This window comes from Mauremys mutica, chromosome 1 (genome assembly GCF_020497125.1).
Source record: "Mauremys mutica isolate MM-2020 ecotype Southern chromosome 1, ASM2049712v1, whole genome shotgun sequence".
Classification (NCBI taxonomy): domain Eukaryota; kingdom Metazoa; phylum Chordata; order Testudines; family Geoemydidae; genus Mauremys; species Mauremys mutica.
In genome coordinates this window covers 271775927-271789300 of record NC_059072.1, presented here as the reverse complement: position 1 = coordinate 271789300, position 13374 = coordinate 271775927, and the positions used below count along the sequence as shown (strand labels likewise).

Sequence of the window (13374 nt, the reverse complement as noted above, 5' to 3'; positions counted from 1 at the left end):
TGTTGGTGATTGTTCACACAGCAGAGACCCTTTTGTTGGATTTGTCAGCCATGAACGTGACTCTTAAAATACACAGAGAAAGGTGTAATCTCCAATGGCATTGTCACAACCCAGCCCAGTCCCCTTCTGAAATCCTATCTTGGGACATGGCACTCTGTAGTCCAGCTACCCTAGCCCCTGAAAACCAGTGTCTTTAGGTGTCTGAGTCTCAGGTTTAGGTGCTTAAGTATCAATGTTGGCTTCATTATGATACACAGAACTCCCACTGAACCTTATAGTTGCCTAAACTCACTCACCGCCTGTGTTTTCAGGGTAGAAGTTCCCTTGGTGCCTGTGTTTCTGCCTCTGGGCATGTGCACTGCTGCCTAACTCTAGGTGTCTGGGCACCTACCTCCCACCTAAGCTCCAGAGCCATGCACAAACCAGAGAAAGATAGGTATTTGGCTGCCTAGGTCACGTGCAGGGCCTGATCTGGTAGGTGTGCTCTGTGGCTGCATAACAGAGCAGGTCCCATTCAAAATCTAGGAGGAGGAGGTGGTGCCCACCTTATAACTTTTAGCCCAGTGGTTAGAGCACTCATCTGGGATCCTGGGAGATCCAGGTTCAATTCCCCCATCTGATGGAGAGGGAGAAAAGATTTGAACAGGGTCCTCCCACCTCTCAGGAAAGTGCCCTAGCACTGAGCTATGGGGTATTCTGATGGGAGGGTCTCTCCATCTCACCTGTTGAAGTTGTTCCACTGTGGATAAATAATGAACAAATGGTTTGAAGCAGGGAGACTGGACCCTGGATCTCCCACCTCCCAGGGAGTGCCCTAACCACTGGACTACAGAGTCATTCTCTCTCCCTTCCCCTCATGACTGTTCCACTGTGGATAAATACTTAAATAGTCATTGGGTCAAAGAGAGAGAGTAAGAATGACTCTAGTCCAGTGGTTAGCATGCCCTTCTGGGAGACCCAGGATCCAGTCCTCCTGTTCCCAATCACTTTCATTATTTATCCACCATAGAACAGCTTCAACCGTAGACTGAGGGAGCCCCACAGCAGAATGTCTTGTAGCCCAATGGCTAGAGTACTCTCCAGAGAGGAGGAGTTGAACTTGGGTCTCCTGTATCCCCGGTGAGTGCTATAACCATTGGGATAAAAGTTATAATGTGACATCACCACCGCCTCCTCCTCTGGTTGTTTTGTGTGAAGTGAGGCAGGCCCCTAATTTATTTCCAAAAGCAATGGCTTATAGTTGGCAGGTTACCATTCCTGGGTCACTAAGCAGAGATAGATGCCTCCCTGCAGCCTGGACTTAGGTGCCCATCTTCAAGAGTGGGGTGGGGGGGGGACACACCCTTGTTGTCAGCATTTCCCATTGGTTAGCTTAGATGGCTCCCTGCCTATCATTCTGGCTCTTGTGGCTCACATTCTTAAGCGTCTGTCTTTCCCCATTCATTATAGAGGGAGCCTAGGTGCTTAAAATCAGCTTTGTGGGTCGCAGTGCTGTCCCTGTGATTTTTTTTTTCCTAACGCGCCTAAAATGTTCCATGATGCTCAGTGTAGCAAAGCTGAAGTTCCTTCTTGGATCCCATCCTTTGTTTTTAAATGAAAGCTGGGATTCTCTCCATCTCATCGACTCAAGGAACTGGGGCTTTGAAAAGCATATCAAATATTACAAGAGTTGTAATCATGTGAGTTGACAACATTAGAACAGGCCTATGAATTTTACCTTTTTGTTCTGTTTTATTGGGCATTATGCTGACAGGTCCAGGTATGGTGGTTGAGGTAAGAAATAAATATTGTCATGTCATGTTATTTTCAAAACATATAATCAACAGATTTCTTTAATTTTAAATTAAAATGATTTTTATTTAAAAAAAAAAGACAAAGAGGAACAAATAACAAGAAAATACATTTTAGATAAATGTTGCATTGAATCTAGTCTTAATTACTCAAGCACAATGTTCTCACTTTTAGAAAGTCCCAGATCAGCATCATTATAAATGATTCATTAATTTGAACAATAAGCATGAAAACATTGTTATTGTTAGATAAGATAATACTAACAAAGTAATGTCCCATAGCAAAGAAAAATGGTAGGAAGGAGTGCAGTGGTGCAAACATTGTAAACATATTTTTCTCTTGTGTTTGTCAAGTACTTGGCAGCTGGCATGCTGCAAACTAGGCCTCAACTCCTCTCCCCTGGTGGTATTCACTGTGTGATTATTTTATTGAGAATTAAAAGAAAGCAAGTGAATGAAAAATATATGCTCAGGACATGGGTATAAACCTGCCTGTTGTGATTAGTAAATATTGCTGCAGGTCTGTTATCGCTCCTGTAATTTATTTGTTGGTGGGTGGTATATTAGATAAGCTTGTTGCTTTCTATTTTAACAGTATGTTATTTTGTAAGGAATATTCTAAATTTTCAATGTTTAATTATTAGCCACATGAAATGGTATTTAACACAACAGTATGTGTATGCAGTGATAAGACTGAGGATTTAAATGTGACAAAATTAAAATATTGATTTCCATCAATAGTGTCAACTTGGAAATGCTCTGCATGAAGCATACTATATGTAGAATTATGCCAAATGTATGCGTTTTAGATATGTTCACTGTAACAGAGATCAGCCTTGGTGTGGGAATTGTAGCTTTTAAATGTCATGATTTGAATGTTTTTACAAACTTACTCCCAATCTTAACTTTGCATGAGCATAGCTATTAACATTGAATTTCTTGATTTAAAAGAATCCTGCATCCCTAATCCATCCTCCTGACCCATTCCACTTATTAGTCTGATCTCTCTTCCCAGCAACTTACGGGAGCCCTCACCACTGTTGTCATATATGGAATCCCAATTCTTAAACTAGTAGCACTTATTTAAGAAACGAGTAACAACTACAGATATAAGCAAGCAGACTTCCACTTTGAGTTCCAACTTTGTCTTCTTTGTTTAATGTTCTAGGCCAGGTGGCCTGTGCTCCGTGCTCAGCCCCAGCTGAAGGCGGCATAAGGCTGAGGAGGGGGGGAGTGTCAGGCCCACCCATGGGCGGCACGAGGATGGGGGAAATCAGCCCCACAGGTAGCAGGGGGCTTGGGGGTCAGCCCCATCTTCGGGAGTATGGGGCACAGAGGTGGGGGGAGGTCAGCCTCAGCCCTGGGCGGTGGGGGTGTGTGTGGCTCTGGCGAGCCCTGAGGGCAGGGGAGGGGGCAGCTCAGGCCCAGGTGAGCCACAGCCGTCTCGTTTTTACTTTAGGAAATATGGTCTCCCTAGGCCTGGTATACAGTGCACAGACACACCGAACACCCCTGGGTGAGGGGTTTGGGGTGAAGGAAGGGGTCTGGGGCAGGGAGTTGGAGTGTTGGGTGTGTGTGCAGGCTCCGGGAGGCAGTTTGGAGGCAGGAGGGGACTCCGGGCGTGGGGTGTGGGTCCCAGCAATGCTTACGATGGCTCCTGGGAAGCAGCCACCGGGTCCCTGCAGGCTGTAGATGCATGGGAAGCCAGGCCTCGCAACTCTGATTGGTCACGCTTCCTGGCCAAGCGGAGTTGTGGACCCTGCCCTTGGGGCAGAGGCAGCTCATGGAGCCTCCCTGGCCATCCATGTGTCTAGGGGCTGCAAAGACCTGGCGGCCACTTCTGGGAGCCACATGGAGTTAGGGCAGGCAGGGAGCCTGCCTTAACCCCGGGCCCCCGCTGCGCTGCTGACTGGAGCTGCCAGGGTCCCTTTTCAACCAGGTGTTCTAGTCAAAAAACGGACACCTGGCAGCCCTATTACAAACAATACCAAAATTGCCACCTGCATAATGCAGTTTTGTTTTGGTTCTGTTGCTGACTCCAGAGCGTTGGAGGGTGGGATGTTTTAAGTTTTCAGGGGGCAAGAGATCTAGGGAGGACCTACTCAGCAAAGTTATCAAACTTGTATTCAAGGATAGCAGAAATTGCATAGGTCAAAATAGATGACCTGGGTGATGGGCCACCAAATCATCAGATAGTTTGAAGGCAAAGATATCTTAAGGCTGATGTCAGAACACTTTGAATATAATACTGTGTTCAGACCCTACAAGTAAGATTTTGGAAATGATCAGCAATTCAGATTAGCATTAGGAGACTAAACGTTTGCCCTTCTGTTTGTGGGGTAAGGAAGGTTTCCAGCCTTTTGTAGATGTACTTATCTGCATGTCTTAATCTCTCAGAAACCTACTGCAAACATATTTGTTGGCATGTCACTTGCATCAATCAGTTTTCAAAACCAATAGTTACATTCTCCTTTATGGTAGTACACAAGAGTATTTCAAAGTTGTGACTTCTGCATGCATCTGGGATGCTTACATCCTCTGGAATAGTGAGATGCACCTCTGCTTATGTTTTCAGGAGGGATTTAGTGCAGAACACATTTTATTGGTATGGCTCAATAACTGGTTTTCTTTAAATGGAGTCAGATGGTTTTCTACACAGTGAAAATCTGAAAGACCATACAGTGTTATCAATTTCTGAATGAAGTCCGCCAATAAACTGAATTAGTTCTGCCTAAAAACTGATGCCACTACAGTAGAACCTCAGAGTTATGAACTGACTAGTCAACCACAGACCTCATTTGTAACCGGAAGTATACAATCAGGCAGCGGCAGAGACAAAAACAAAAAAAAAGCAAATACAGTACAGTACTGTCTTATATGTAAACTACCAAAACAATAAAGGGGAAGCAGCATTTTTCTTTTGCATAGTAAAGTTTCAAAGCTGTATTAAGTCAGTGTTCAGTTGTAAACTTTTGTAAGAACAACCATAATGTTTTGTTCAGAGTTATGAACATCTCAGCGTTACGAACAACCTGCATTCCCAAAGGTTTTCGTAACTCTGAGGTTCTACTGTATATGACCCAAGGTGTGGAAAAGACTAAGATCCTGTTTAACCCCTCCTCCAACATACAATATTCAGTTTGTGACTTAACATGTATCTTGTACCCAAGGGAAAAATGTTTATAACAACTGTAAGAGCCCATGCCATAAGGAAATGTGCAGCAAACTGTTCCAACCTCTTTGAGATCCATCCAGAATTTCCCCCCACAATTTGCAGTAAACACAATAAAAAGCAAGGATAATTCTCCACAATATGTATTTGTCATGAGAATGAACAAATCACTCCCATTTGGCATTGGATAAGCAAGTGGCAAGTTGTGACTTCTGTTAAACTGTTTTTGTTTTATTACCTCATCTTCCCAACCTATCCCCTTCCCTGTCCCCTTTGTCTTTTTCATCCAGCTGTTGCATCCTGTCTCTTATGTAGCTTGTGAGCTCTCTGGGGCAAGGATTGTCTTTTTTGTTGTTTGTCTGAACATTACCTAGCACAGTGCAACCCTGATCCTTGATTGGGGTTCCTATATGCAGCTATAATAATGATTCCTCTGGTGATGTAGCTACACTGGATCCATGCTGCTTGGGAATCCCTTTACCACAGCTACCATAGGGACTTCATTAAAGGCAGGGCTGGCTCCAGGCACCAGCTCAGCAAGCAGGTGCTTGGGGTGGCCAAGGGGAAGGGGCGGCACGTCGGGCTCTTCAGCAGCAATTTGGCAGCGGGTCCCTCAGTCCCTCTCAGAGGGAAGGACCTGCTGCTGAAATAGAAAGTGGTACAGTGGAGCTAGTGCCGAATTGCCACTGATCGCGGGTTTTTTTTTTCCACTGGTTGGCTCAGCAAAAACCCTGGAGCTGGCCCTGGTTAAAGGTTGGGGGTTCCTCACTTTACAAGAAAAGTGACAGACTGTATTGTCTTTTTTGTGGGACTGCCACAGGAGTGGTTGGGGACAGAGTACAAGAGGTTCAGGGATAGTGCTGTAGAGACAGCTGACTCTTTCCTTCCTCACAGGAGGGTTGAGATTCAGGCATGGAGGTGCCATCTGCAAATGTGAAGGCAGGAAAGCACACTGCATTGGGCCCAGAAATGACCACACTGGCCCTGCAATAACCGCCTTAAAGGCTGTCTACTTGTAGCCAATTTTGATTTAAAAAAAAAAAGGTGGGGACAACAGTAGGCTCTTGCAAGTTGTTTCATGTTCTGAGTGACAGAAATTCTGAGTGTGTGGCTTGAGGAAACCATGTATGGTTAGGCTCTAAAGTCTAAGGGCAACTGGGAAGGTGGCTGTTCTTGTTAGGAAATAATTGTTAATGGGGTCCAAGTGTACCTGATTAGTCTCTGAAGCAACAAGCAAAAAGATTTTTCTAGTTATAAGAGCTTCCCGCTCCCTCTTTACTGTATTGTGTATCCCTGACTTACTGGGGGGTTAATATGAATGCCTCCATGAATCAAGGGATATTTTATGTTTATGCATGGCTGGAGTTCTAGACATTTTATGTATGCACTGGGAAACGTCAGTGGTTGTGGACACTTTTCTTTGTGAGGAGACTGAACCAGTTAAGATCCTTGTTTTGTTTAATCTTTATCCCATGTGACATTAATTTGATTGGGGAAATGAGAACCAACTAAGCTGCATTTGGCTGTCTTCATTAATGTTCTGGTATATAGTTTTAATATACATGCTTTAAAACCTTTGTATAAAAATCTGTTGTTTCACTATGACTCTATGGACTTCAGCAGAGATATTCTTGATTTACCCTGATGTAACTGAGAATAAATTTGACCCAGTGAAGTCATACGTTGCCCATGTTTCCAGAACACTTGGATATAATCCTCTGTAGTTTAAATTGTTGTTAAATAGCTTTTTATGAAAATACCATTTTAAACACCCTGATTTGAGACCTCTCATGAAATATTCATTGTATAAAATGTGTACCTCCATTCCTCAAATATTATTTACAGTATCTTGGAATGATTTAACAGAGAGGATTAGAAATAGGATTTAAAAAGTAGCTAAAGGAATTATATATATATATATTATATATATATATAATTAAAATATATATATATAATATATATATTAAAATAAAGTAAAGCTCTTGTAGATTCAATGCCAGGGGAATGAAAGGTGAATGAGAATGGGTAGCAGCGTGTTTAGAAGCCAAGAGTAAATGACATCAGGTTTTGTCAGTTTTATCCTGGGCAATTTCCCCATTTTCAATCTTGCAGTCCTCATCCTATTGTTCTCCTCTTCCATCTGTCATGAGGAGGCTCCAGCATGTAAACCTAGCAACAGAATTAGACTTTCAACCAGAGAGCAGATTTAAGAGGATTTCTCATGTAAATTCCTAAGAAATCTCTTGATACATATCAATAAAAGTTCTGTATTTGAGAACAGAATTTAACTCTTAGACATTTTTAATAATGCTATGTTTAAAGTTATAACTTTTTTATTTTCTGGAAATGTTGATTTACCCATTTTTAGAAGTGAACATTTGGATACACTTTGGTTTTTTTATGAAAATATGAATTTCTTTCTTCTTAGATCTTTACACTTTTCATTGCTCTGTATTACTTTATAAAGGGGAAAACATATAAGGTATTCAAATAAACAAGATAAATAAAAATTCTCCATGCATCTGTTTTTTGTGGAGCAGGACCAGACATCTTTGACAACTTTGGGTAATGCTTTCATCTATGTCAAGCGTGGCCAAACTTACTGACCTTCTGAGCTGCATACGACAATCTTCAGAAATTTGATAGGCAGGGTGCACCAGTCTGGGTTCGGGGCTTCTGCCCCATGGGAGGCACCTGTCAGGGCTTGGGGCTTCAGTCCTGTTCCTGCTGAAGCCCCAAACCCCAGCAGGCATGTCCCACGGGGCTGAAGGCCCAAGACTCCCCCTGCCCTTCCCTTCCCTCCCTGCTGGGCAGAAGCCTCTATTCCACCACTCTGCTGCAAGGCGGAAGTCCCAAGCTCCCCACCACCAAGTCTGGTAGGGTGAAGAAGAATGGGGTGGGAGGGTTGGGGGGGTGGGGGTCCATGAGCCGCACTTTAACTGTAAAAGAGCCTTATGTGGCTCACGGGCCACAGTTTGGCCACACCTGACCTATGTCATCTTTGTTACAAAAGGGAAATCGACTAAGTGGCAGTTCTGCAGAAAAGGACCTGGGGATTACAGTGGATGAGAAGCTGGATATGAGTCAGCAGTGTGCCCTTGTTACCAAGAAGGCCAATGGCATATTGGGCTGCATTAGTAGGAGCATTGCAGCAGATTGAGGGAAGTGATTATTCCCCTCTATTCAGCACTGGTGAGGCCACATCTGGAGTATTGTGTCCAGTTTTGGGCCAGCCACTACAGAAAGGATGTGAACAGATTGGAAAGAGTCCAGCAGAGGGCAATGAAAATTATTAGGAGGCTGGGGCACATGACTTATGAGGTGAGGCTGAGGGAACTGGGGTTATTTAGTCTGCAGAATAGAAGAGTGAGGGGGGATTTGATAGCAGCCTTCAACTACCTGAAGGGGGGTTCCAAAGAGGATGGAGCTAGGCCAGTGGTGGGAAATCTGCACATGGCCTGTCAGGGTAATCCGCTGGCGGGCCACGAGGTAGTTTGTTTACATTGACCGTCCGCAGGCACGGCCGCCCACATCTTCGAGTGGCTGCAGTTTGCCGTTCCTGGCCAATGGCAGCTGCGGGAAGCAGTGGCCAGCGCATTCCGCTTCCTGGAGCTCCCATTGGCCGGGAACGGTGATCTGCAGCCACTGGGAGCTGCAGACGGGCAGTGTAAACAAACTGTCTGTCTCATGGCCTGCCAGCAGATTATCCTGACGGGCTGCATACAGCCCAGGGGCCGCAGGTTGCCTACCACTGAGCTAAGCTGTTCTCAGTGGTGGCAGATGACAGAACAAGGAGCAATGGTCTCAAGTTGTAGTGGGGAAGGTCTAGGTTGGATATTAGGGAAAACTATTTCACTAGGAGAGTGATGAAGCACTGGAATGGGTTACCTAGGGAGGTGGTGGAACCTCCATCCTTAATGGTTTTTAAGGCCCGGCTTGACAAAGCCTTGGCTGGGAAGATTTAGTTGGTGTTGGTCCTGCTTTGAGCAGGGGGTTGGACTGGATGACCTCCTGAGGTCTCTTCCAACCTTGATCTTCCATGATTCTATGATCATGTATGTCATAGTGCACTGTACAAATAATGATAAATTTGGAAAATAAAAGTGTATTTCTTTCTCTAGGGGCTGATCTTCAAGTTTGTACATCTAAAAATCTAACGTGTTGTACCAAAAAGATGGAGGAGAGATACCAGATTGTAGTAAAGCAGGATATACAACAAGTGCTTCAGACATCAAGCTCTACTTTAAAGTTTTTAATATCTCATAATGCAGCTGCTTTTCAAGGTAAATCTTTCTGCTGTACATTTCAAAGTTTGTTCTAAAAGCATTTCCTTAACTTTATCATATGCTTAAACTGATCTGTGATAAGTTATCTATTTTAGTTCCTCTTAATGCTTACTGTACTTTATCAAAGAGAGTATTAATTGTGGAGGACTGGCAACTTGAGTGTGTGACTGGTAACTAGTGGCCTTTGAGAAAAATAAAGAAGTGGGTTTAATTAGGCACTTTGTTTAGGACTTTACACGTTTGAGTATCTAAAAACTGTCATGATGAATTTCACTTTGATACACATGCACACTGCAAAGCCCTCCCTCGGATCAATTAGTCCTTGGCAGGATTGGTGGTGTAGTAGCCTTTCAGCGGGTTCTCTCACTGCAGCCCCTCCACACTGGTGAAGGGTCCTCTGCATAGGCTGAGGTGGAGGGCAGTTGGGGGCATGGAAGATGGGAGGAACATGGGCTATGTGAGTATATGTAATGAACTGGAAAAAACTAAGAGAGAGAGTGCTTAGGGCAAAGTCCTGGTCTTGCTGAAGACAACTGGAGTCTTGCCATTTGTCTTTCAAGGTACTTTTGTGGCCCTGATCATCAAAGTGCCTTGCAAGGATTCATAAATTTATCCTTACAACACCACAGTGAGGTAGGGAAATATTGTTATGATATGTGAGTGCTAGCTCCATATAGCCGTGGAAAGTTGCCCCTACTGTTGGCTGTATCATAATTTTTCAGCAAATGAAGTGAACTGATAACCCATCAACATTGACACTACATCATCATCCTGTTCATATTTAACTCTACGTAGGCTGAGACTTCAGATATTAACTCACATGTAACTTGATTACAAGAATATGCCCATCTGCCCACACTGTATTCACACTCCAGAACTATAAACCCTAACACCAAATTCCCACTGTCACGGTTACAGGACTAGTTTCACGTCTGTCCTTTTTCTGGTCTCTGAGTATATACCTCAGGTGTTAGGCCTCTTGTTCTCATCTGTTTTTGGGTGGTAATTGCTAAGCCTTTGTTCGTCCAATGACTATGCTGTCTAAAGAGACAGGCAGCCATTTTGTGCTCTTTTCAGTGATGACTGTCACCTGAGGGGAGAAATGCTCTGGGTGCCTTCTGATAGGACCTGTACTTTGGTCTCCTTTATTTTTCTTTTAATCAGAAATAAGTTATTCAAACTAAAAGTGTTTGTTTTCTCTTCATGTATCGTGTAAGAGTCCGGTGTGGGGGCTCGGCCCTCTCGGGTGCGGCCGGGAGCCAGGCCGCATCACTACACGGCCTAAATCAGCAGTTCAGTCTCCGAAGGTCCAAGGGCTCAGACCCTCAGGCAGGGCTGAGCAGAAATAAACAATCAATGAAGCCCAACCCCTCAGTCAGGGCGGGGCAGCAAACAGCAGTTCTAGGCTCAGACCCTCAGGCAGGGGCTGAGCAAACAGCAATAGTTCAGGGCTCAGGTCCTTAGGCAGGAGCTGAGCAAACAAAGTCAGTGAAGCCCAGCCCTAGGTCAGGGCGGGGCAACAAGCAGTAGTTCAAGGGCTCAGGTCCTTGAAGCAGGAGCTGAGCAGCAGCAATAGTTCAGGGCTCAGGTCCTTGAAGCAGGAGCTGAGCAGCAACGATAGGTGAGTCCAGACTTCTGTGTCTGAGCTCTGGTGTGAGGGGGAGACTGCCACCCGTGAGAGGGGTGGCAGGGGGGACACAGGCCCACCCACTCCACTGTGTCCCAGCCCGGGGCCCTAACAGCAGCAGTTAGTCTGCTGCTGTGTCGGTGGGGTCCTGACCGCAACACACCGACATCGGCTCGAAGTCTGCTGTAGCCAGACTGGGGTCAGCTACCCCTGGGCTACTTTCCATCTTCCCCTCCATGGGTACCTGCTCATCTCTGGGATCCGGCGCTGGGTCCCACACCAGGGGCTCCTCGGTGTGCTGAGGGCTGGCTAGCTCGGGCTGCTCCTCAGGGCTTGGGTCGGTGGGACGCTCGGCCAGTCCTCCTCAGGGTACCGGGCTCGGGGAAGGCTCGGCCAGTTCTCCTCCGGGTACCGGGCTCGGGGAAGGCTCGGCCAGTCCTCTTCAGGGTACCGGGCTCGGGGAAGGCTCGGCCAGTTCTCCTCCGGGTACCGGGCTCGGGGAAGGCTCGGCCAGTCCTCTTCAGGGTACCGGGCTCGGGGAAGGCTCGGTCCAGCAGGAGCTCGGTCAGGAGCGTCTGTCCTCTCCGGCCGCCGGGCTGCAACTGAGCGCTGGGGCCGGGCCTTTATACTTCCTGTCCCGCCCCTTGACTTCTGGGGGCGGGGACAGGCAGCGGTGGCTCCGCCCACTGTTGTGGCTGCTCTGGCTCCTCTCTCTCGGGTGCGGCCGGGAGCCAGGCCGCCTCACTACAATAGGAAAAAAGCCCCTCTTAAAATAGAATTAGCTGACTTGTAGGGAGCTTTTAATATTGAGGCTTTAAAATTAATGATCAGTTATATATTGAATTTCCTTTTTATAGAAGGAAGAATAGATTCATAGATTCAAAGATCAGAAGGGACCATTGTGATCATCTAGTCTGACCTCCTGTATAACACAGGCCATAAAACTTCCCTAAAATAGTTCCTAGAATAAATCATTTAGAAAAAAACATCCATTCTTGATTTAAAATTGTCAGTGACTGAGAATCCACCATGACTTTTGGTAAATTGTTTCATTGGTTAATTACTCTCACATTAAAAAATTATGCCTTATTTCCAGTCTGAGATTTTCTAGCTTCAACTTCCAGCCATTGAATTATTTTATACCTTTCTCTGCTAGATTGAAGAGACCATTATTAAATATTTGTTCCCCAGGTAGATACCTATAGACTGTAATCAAGTCACACCTTACCCTTCTTTTTATTAAGATAGACTCAAGGAGCTCAATCTATTTATCACTATAAGGCATGTTTTCTAATCCTTTAATCGTTCTCATGGCTCTTCTCTGCACTGTCTCCAGTTTATAAACATCTTTCTTGAATTGCCGGCACCAGAACTGGATGTTCCAGCAACGGTCACACCAGTGCCAAATATAGAGGTAAAATAACCTCTCTACTCCTGCTCGAGATCCCCCTGTTTATGCATCTCAGGATCACATTACTTTTTTGGCCACAGCATCACACTGGCAGCTCATTTTCAACTGATTATCCACCACAACCCCCAAGTCTTTTTTCAGAGTCTCTGCTTCCCAGGATACAGTCCCTATCCTGTATGTATGACCTACATTCTTTGTTCCTAGATTTGTAAATTTATGTTTAGTGATATTAAAATGCATATTGTTTGCTTGCACCCAGTTTACCAAGCAATTGAGATTTCTCTGAATCAGTGACCTCTCTGCTTCATTATTTACCGTTATGCCAATTATTGTGTCATCTGCCAACTTTACCAATGATCATTTTATGTAATTTTCCCCCTGGTCATTGATAAAAATGTTAAATAGCATAGGGCTAAGAACTGATCTTCGAGGGACCTCATTGGAAACACCCACTCGACTACTATGTTTAGTAGCTTCTATTTAATATCTTCCAGATATACTAGTGGAATAGAAAGAGTGTTATAATCATGACCTTATTATGAGACTATGTTATCTGTTATTTTTACCAAAGTACAAAACAGAAATATTTATTGATCACTTCTGATTTTTCTGCATTATTATTGAGTGTTCTACCATTGCCATCTAGGAGTGGACCAAAATCACCGTCAGGATTCTTTTGGTTTCTAATATATTAAAAAAACTCCTTAACTCTGCTGGCCAAAAAGTGCCTCCTTGTAGCCTTTTGCTTCCCTTATCAATTTTCTACAATTCCTACCTTCCGCTTGACTTTCTTTACTATCAACTTTTCCTTTCTTTCATTTGTATTGTTTTTTAAAATTTTATAGCTACCTTCACTTCCCTTCAAACCCAGGTGAGAAGGAAATACTGTAGCATGTGTAAGCTCTCAGCCATCTCTAGGTTTAAAACTTTATTTGATATTAAAGAGATGACTTGTAGAAATTTGGGTGTTGAATGTACAATGGAGTTCAAAAGGAAAATCATCACCAGTATTCCCCAAAATTTGGTGTGGTTGCTAAATTCAAGTATGACCATTGCAGCCAGATATCCCGAAATAAACTTGCATGGAT

General features: G+C 44.5%; 1 protein-coding gene across 1 annotated transcript in view; it reads left to right on the top strand.

The window, feature by feature from the left end:
• GPC5 (glypican 5) overlaps positions 1–13374 on the top strand; it is a 1065559-nt gene that overhangs the window by 41586 nt on the left and 1010599 nt on the right. The window contains exon 2 of the mRNA XM_045010137.1: positions 9084–9245. Coding sequence (XP_044866072.1) covers positions 9084–9245 — 162 coding nt within the window. The remainder of the gene's footprint in view (positions 1–9083; positions 9246–13374) is intronic.